General features: G+C 35.1%; 1 protein-coding gene across 1 annotated transcript; it reads left to right on the plus strand.

The window, feature by feature from the left end:
* The first annotated feature begins 360 nt into the window (after nt 1–360).
* On the plus strand, nt 361–1,689 carry LOC106467596 (glycine-rich protein 23-like). The gene is made up of 2 exons (XM_013927958.1): nt 361–366; nt 1,150–1,689. Exons 1-2 carry the CDS (start codon nt 361–363, stop codon nt 1,687–1,689), a joined length of 546 nt encoding a protein of 181 aa, XP_013783412.1.
* The last annotated feature ends 6,737 nt before the right edge of the window (nt 1,690–8,426 follow it).

The following is an 8,426-nucleotide window of genomic DNA, read 5'->3' on the forward strand; positions in this document are numbered from 1 at the left end:
TAGTGTTTTAGTATCTACATAGCCATCTTAGCGAGGCAGATGAAATAATATAAACTGAGTATTTCCTGATCTTGTTAACCATATACATAGTATCAAATATGTCTGATAGTCATTTGAAATCCTAATCTTTTTTTTAATTTTATTTTCTAAAGATGTTATTAACATTCGAAACGGCCTAACTTTGGTTGTTTTATTTCATCGCACGATCTAATTAACTGGTTTCTAATAAGGAAAAGTGTTAAAATCACGTGTATCACGTGACTATTGTTCAACATTATCAGATTGACTTCGTTCTGTACATACAAGTATAAATATCAGGTCTCTCGTGTAGAAACATAGACTAAGAACAACCGAAGAAAGATGAAGGTAAGTATTGTACTTTATAGTAGTTTTATATTTCCTTTCTGTCGTGTGAGGGTCGTAGTTTAGTGTTGAGATTGTGAATCGGAGGGTTTATGGTTCGCGTTCCGTTGCTTTAAAAACGTGTGCTTCACTTTTGGACTGTTGGTCCTTTATAAGAGTGTTTTTGTTGTTGATGATTTTTGCACAAAGCTGTCTGGAAGAAAAGCTGGAAGAAAAGTTTCAAAACAAACGATCAATCCATCACAAGTCACGTAAAGGTTTTCTACTAGTGAAATGTTCTTGGATAGCTTTTAAATCCATATTTAAAATATTCTACGTTTAAGTTATTGTATGTACGTGTCGTGTTTTACTAAATAAGGAATTGCTAATGTTTGAATTTAGTAGACATTTGCTGAATGTCGGACTGTGTGAAATACGGTTATAAAAGACTGAAATGGTGTAATGGGTGTTTATTTGTGCAGAAACTTGACTCATTCTGTTGTTAAAGTTATATTACAACTTTGAGGTACTTTATTTAACTCGTATTGTATAACTATTTTATCATCGGTTTCTAACGACTTATCCTGATATAGAGGGTATAAATATATATATATAACACAATATATAATAGCATTACTTTAAACACGGTGAATAAGTTAACTTACTAGTGTACTAAGAGTTTGGGAAATGTTTGTAAAATATTATGACAGCATATTTTAAACACAAGTATGGTGATCTCGTTCCTTATAAACTACATATCAATAGTTTAGTTTTTAAATAAAATATTTGTTTTTCTCTAACCCCCAGACCCTTGCCGTGTTTTGTGTTACCGTCCTTCTGTACTCGGCAGTGACTGGTGAGGAGGAAGCCAAATCTTCTGAAAGTCAGGAGCTTCAAGCTGAAGCCACAGGATATGGTGGGGGATATAGTGGTGGCTCAGGAGGACTTGGAGGTGGTGTAGGAGGACTTGGGGGTGGCATAGGAGGACTTGGCGGTGGCGTAGGAGGACTTGGCGGTGGCGTAGGCGGACTTGGAGGTGGCGTAGGAGGACTTGGAGGTGGAGTAGGAGGACTTGGAGGTGGCATAGGAGGACTTGGAGGTGGCATAGGAGGACTTGGAGGTGGCATAGGAGGACTTGGAGGGGGTTTTCGAGGTTTTGGAAGCTTGACGGTCCTTGCTATTCCCATCTCTCTTGTGCCAGTAGGCGGAGGAGGTGGTGGAGTATTTAGAGGTGGAGCTGGGGGTGGTGTATATGGTACTGGAAGATTGGGAGGAGGTGTTGGAGGAGGAATTAGAGGAAGAGGTATAGGGGGACGTTACAGAAAAGGAGGAATTTGGTGGGACTAAAGGTTTGTTTTAATTTTATCCTGATCTAAGATATTCAATCGTAATTACTATCTAATTTTCACATTATAATGTAGCGATTATTTACCTTTAGTACATATATTTGTCTCTACATGCTCTGTTTACTAATGTTCAATGTTAAAGACCGTTAAAATGTAATTTTATTTTGAAATCCTAGAATCGAGTTTTATGATCGATAAATAACCATTTTGTTGTTGTTGCTATGATAAAGGTTTTGAATAATTGTGACGTTTTTCTGGAATCTTTTTTTTTACCAGATATTAAATTGAGTTTATTTAGTTAACTGTAGTGTTTATAGCTGTTTAATCTATGACATATTTAGTGTTAAGTTTTGTTAAATTGTGCTAAAAAAAGATTTTCATTTTCCAATTGATCATAAAAAATTAAAATTCTGTTTAAAAATATTATCATTTTTTTTCTTGCATATTTTCCATCCACCGCTCTTGTCTTCGTAAATGTGTTTGGAGACGATACGATATTTGGAGAAAAACATTTTCAATGTACGATATTTTATTTTACAGCTTTTTCTTTTACAAAAGAACCAAATCGCCAATAAACGAGGATTATCCACCCTGACGATATTGATAAACTATTTTTATGTCTATTATTTGATGTACTTTTTCTGAATTTTGATACAAATATTTTTGATGGATTGATTGCTATTATAAATAAACAACCTGTATCAGTAAGAGATTATTGGTACAGAACTCTTCTCTGAATAGTAACTTTCTCTAATCAGTAGAATATCTAAGATGTATAGATAAACATTAAATTCGCTGTAAATAAACCGATTTCGCTGTAGCACAATCAGAGTCCAGCATGGAAAAAGTAATATTAGGCTCAAAATCAGCAGATATTTCCTTCTCTACAATAATCGTACTGTCAGTAATTATGTGTCCGTCTCCCTGTCCGATTTTAAACTGTAAAGTTTACTTCGTACTACTTCATTCATTAAAAAAAAAACCTTTCGTTCAGCCATGAAGTCGACATGTGTATCCTTCACAAACTTTAAATTAACGGTGGCACTTCATGTGTTCACTTTTTTTAAGCTTGCTTTTGGTGTATTTCAATAAGCCTTTGATAAATACTCGCCTTGCTTTGATTCGTTCAATAACGTTATTGAGTCTTGTGCTACTTTTTCTATGATAAACTCTATCAGTCGTCAAACTAAATCTATCTGTTAGTCAAATTCGATCTGCATTCCTGATGAACACACTCAGGTTTTTAAGTGTTATTAGAGTAACTGTAAACTACATTGTTCGGTTCTGAGAGCCGGACACAGCCCGTTTAGGAGCGAGTGCCGTTAATAAGCTATATTCTCTCTGGTCAGTAGCTCACGTCCATTTAGAATATGTGTCATATAAAGTGTTGTCCAGCTTGAAAATATTCAGTACAATACCATTGTTGATAAACTGATCGTCTTAATTCTCAGTCTAATCAGTTTACAACAGGATTAACATTATGTCAACCTGAATTCTATTAGTTTGAGAAAAAGTTTAAAGATTCTAAAATCGCGTTCAATACTTTGTTATTTACACGAATATACGATATTAACTAAAGCAGAACCTATAGGATGCGAAACTATGAACAATGATTGGTTTACGATAATCTGTGGGATACGAAACGGTGAATAATGATTGGTTTACGAGTTTCGTATCCCACAGATTATTGTAAACCAATCATTATTCATAGTTTCGTATCCCACAGATTATTGTAAACCAATCATTATTCACCGTTTCGTATCCCACAGATTATTATGAATAATGAATGGTTTACAATAATCTGTGGGATAAGAAACGGGGAATAATGATTGGTTTACAAGAACCTGTAGGATACGAAACTATGAACAATGATTGGTTTACGATAATCTGTGGGATACGAAACGGGGAATAATGATTGATTTACAAGAACCTGTAGGATACGAAACTATGAACAATGATTGGTTTACGATAATCTGTGGGATACGAAACGGTGAATAATGATTGGTTTACAAGAACCTGTAGGATACGAAACTATGAACAATGATTGGTTTACAATAATCTGTGGGATACGAAACGGTGAATAATGATTGGTTTACAAGAACCTGTAGGATACGAAACTATGAATAATGATTGGTTTACAATAATCTGTGGGATACGAAACGGTGAATAATGATTGGTTTACAATAATCTGTGGGATACGAAACTATGAATAATGATTGGTTTACAATAATCTGTGGGATATGAAACGGTGAATAATGATTGGTTTACAATAATATGTGGGATACGAAACGGTGAATAATGATTGGTTTACAAGAACCTGTGGGATACGAAACTATGAATAATGATTGGTTTACAAGAACCTGTGGGATACGAAACTATGAATAATGATTGGTTTACTAGAACCTGTGGGATACGAAACGGGGAATAATGATTGGTTTACAAGAACTGAAGTGAATAAAGTAACCGATAAACATAAAATGTTACTTTATTTAGTTCAAATAAAGAATTCTTATTACTACAAAGTTGTAAACAATTCTTGTTAATCAAACTAGTTTTGGAGAGATTTTGTTTTTATTTGGGAAGTTATTGTTTGTTATTAAGCAGAAAGTTACACAAAGGGCAATCTGTGTTTTGCCCACACGGGTATGGAAACCCGGTTTCTAGCAGACATACCACTATTGGGAAGACTTGAGATTAATATAGTTTATGTTTTACACAATGTTTATTTACGACGTTTCTAACAAACTACGTTCTTTGTGGGGATGATTTTAACTGTAGTTAAACTGTAGAAAATGTTATGAACTGTTATTTAACTGTAGTTTCTAGCAATTTATTCAGAACTAGAGAAAAATAGTTCGTGATTTGATAAATTAGAGTATTTACATATATCCTAAAATAGTCATAACAACAGTAATTAAGAATATAAATATTTAGATCTTACATATATAGTGTTTTTGGTTTGTCATTGTATAGTGGTGAAGGACGAGTCTTAGAAAGAAAGCCTTTAAACAAGAAATCTCGTCTTTAAATTGGTTATTGTAAATCGAGAAACAATCATCTACGAATCTGAAAATAAATATGATTTTGTTTATTAATTTTGATAAATATCTATGGTTTAGAAAGATACCAAACCTCAAAATTAAAAAAAAACATTCAATTAATGTCCAATTGTACACAGCTAATACGTAATTCTATGCAACATAACGAACGCGTAAAGACAAGCTAATTAACACGTGATTTCCTAAGTTTACCTTTTTATGTGTAATGAATTATTATATATAAGAAGGTTTATGTATGAACACGGTACACAACACGATCAGGGTTTACATCCGTTTCAGTATTGAGAAGAAAAATTTCAAGGTTCAAGAATTCAAATCCTGTATTTATAAAAGGTACGAGAGCTCCGTGGCCGTACACGGGATAACAATGGTTTAACATACGATTTAACTGTACTTCTGGTTATCGGTTTACTAAGTAGCCAGATGTTACTGGAGTGGAGCTTACTATAGTGGTGCCCCCCAGTGGCACAGCGAGATGTCTGCGGACTTACAACGCTAGAATCCGGGTTTCGATACCCGTGGTGGGCAGAGCACAGATAGCCTATTGTGTAGCTTTGTGCTTAATTACAAACAAACAAACAAACGAACTACATTGGTGACGTCACAGATGTGGGCTGTAGTATTTAGTAGGTAAAGTTGGTGTGGAAAGTGTAAGCCAGTTGCTTCACTCCAGTCTCCCTCCCCATACTTCTTTAGTAAGTACTGGTGTGATTGATATTCGTATGGTGTTGGAGAGTATGCCCGCCATGTTTTGCTGTGGATATGGAGGAATATTAATGAGTTGCGTCATGACGACTGACGACATTTAGAAGAGAATACCAACTGATATTTTGAGGGCGTTCTGACGTCACAGGTCCTATTAAGTTGGATATAAGAACCAACGTGAAAACAACAAGAGGGAATCTTCAATAGCCGTGTCACTTGAAATTATTTTAGGCAGGATTAGAGTAAATTTATCTATGAGACATTGTTTTTCCTTTTTGTTAGCTATCTTTTTGTGCGCCAGAAATACTAAGCGTGGGACTCGCGTACATCCGATTCAATTTTATTACTCATCAGAATCTCAACCAGTCTACCTTCAAATTGAAATTCTTTTAGACAGGATTAGAGTAAATTAATATATGAGACCTTGGGCATGGTCAAATACATCAATCGAAAGGGTTTCATCTCCTGAGCCCAAAACTGGAATTATATCTCAAATCGGTCAAGAGATGACGGAGCTATGAACTAAAAGTTTGTATTTGGAAAAAAAACAAAAAAACTCAGAGCCGTTCTATCAGCCGCTATGCCGCGGCTAAAAATTGATGAACGAAATTCTTGAGATCAGGAAGCACCAAAACTTGAACTTGCTAACCTTGTTAACCTGATATCTATTAGATTTCCTTAAACAGTCTGAAGACATTAGCTGATTTTTTACATGATAAATCTACACTTTACAGATGTGTTAACTTTAAGGCACGGGTTGATCTTATTGTGGAACTCGGGATTTCGAACCAGGCGAGTCGGGCTCTTATTTATGCTATACCACAAAATATAGCTTTAACTTTAAGTTGCAGGTGCGTTCTAAGAATGACAGTAGATGCCGAGAGTTACGGTTTAGCAGCATGGCTGACTTCTCTCTGACCAGTAGTTCAAAGTTAGGGACGACAACGGATAGTTTTAGTAGCTATGACATGAGGTTATGCTTTTGTAAACTTGAATTTGAGTTCTGCTACAACATGAAATATTAGAATTGTTTTAAACGTTGCTATTATGTCGAGGTTATATCGCATTTAAATAATTAAACACGGTTTACTTGTTTGTTTGTTGAATTTCGCGAAAAGATACACGAGGGCTATCTGCTATAGCCGTCCCTAATTTTGCAGAGGGATGGCAGTTAGTCATCACCACTTAGGTTACTCTTTTACCAACGAATAGTTGGATTGACCGTCACATTATAACGCCCTCATAGCTGAAAGGGCGAGCATGTTTGGTGTGGCGGGGATTCGAACCCGCGATCCTCAGATTGCGAATTGAGCGCCCTAACCACCAGGCCTTGCCGGATATATTCAAAACGTACTATTAATGTCTTGAAGATCCAGATCTCCAGCTCTCATCTCTTCAAAGTAGTATGAAACTGAGGATAGTGAATAATTCGTTTTGGGTGATATCTTCTTTCACTTGCAATAAAAGACCCTGTTTAAAGCTGGGAAAAACACTTATTTTATTTTAGAGACTTAAGAAATAGAACACTTTCTGAAAACCTTGTTGGTGTAAAACTATCAAGGACCTTAATTAAATATATAAGTAAAAAGCTGTTCCTAGATACCATTGCTACAGTTTGGTTTGAATTTAACAGGGAAAGACTAGTGGGATTGACCTTCACTTATAACGCCCCCACGGCCAGGCCCATTTCTACAAGTTTTAACCCTTATATTTAGCGGATAAAGTGAAGAATATAGTTGTTATGTAATGTTCGTGTCATACGTTCTTGTAAAAGTACAATGGCTATGAAACATAGCTGTCACTAGTTTTGATCTTATAAGACGAGAGGGAAGGCAGCTAATCAACAGCACCGACCGCCAACTCTTGGTCTACTCAAATCGAACAGCAGGACTGGACTGTCATTCTTATAATGCACCCGTGGCCCCAAATTGAGAAACCCGTTTATGAAGATTTACAGTTCGAGCATCCCAACCGCTAGGCCACGCCTGGTTCACCAAATCTTACATTTTAGATTAAATATACTCTCTATTAATTTACTCTTCATTATTTCAATGCAGTAACGAGCATTACTATAAGTAGTGAAAACAGTTAACTTTAGAACACATCAACTTTACATTTGAAGGTATAACTTATAATAATGGATAATTTCAGAGGGTAAGAATAACGTAAAACTTACTTTACAATGACACTCAGTAAAATCAAAGCTGGTCTACTTTTTAAACTCGATTTCATAGTGCTATCTGTATTGTTGGAATACAATACATTATATAATTGAAATCACGAGAAATAATACATTGAAATAAACCAACATTTACTTAGATAGATTAATTAATAAAGTGCCTTAAATTGAAATATTTTGATATAAAGTCGACATTTCTCTTGAGCTCGGCTCTCTACTGTCACCATTCTTTTTATTTGGGGAGTGCGAAATTTTTTTCAATCAAAATTTGTTTTTTAAATAAAATTAACAGCATAATTCATCATCATTATTACAGACCTTTCTTTTCTTAGAAAAGATGAAATATTTAGTTGAATATTTCTCACAGATTGTTAAATAAGGTGTTATCGCATACAAGAAACGTAATACAATTATCGTAAACCAAACCATTCTATTACACCTTATATATTGAAATACGTAATACAACAATAACATATAAACAATGTATGATAAGTAGTTAAGCATAATGAACTACAATATGCAATCTCTACATATAAATCACAAAAACTCTGTGTGTCTGTTATCTAACTACTCCTAGGTAGCTCGGCCAATCTCAACCAAACTTTGTGGCATGTTAGTCTGGAAGAAGGGGCAGGTTAATGGGGAGTTCACAACCTCTTACTCTTCCATTATGGCTCTTATATTGAGCATTTATTATCTTTGATGTAAGTTAACGTTAACTACATTCATAGGTAGAGGGCCAGGTGGTTAGGGCGCTCGACTCGCAATCTGAGGGTCGCGGGTTCGAATCCCCGT

The sequence above is a fragment of the Limulus polyphemus genome, unplaced genomic scaffold (assembly GCF_000517525.1).
Source record: "Limulus polyphemus unplaced genomic scaffold, Limulus_polyphemus-2.1.2 Scaffold2675, whole genome shotgun sequence".
Taxonomy (NCBI): Eukaryota; Metazoa; Arthropoda; class Merostomata; order Xiphosura; family Limulidae; genus Limulus; species Limulus polyphemus.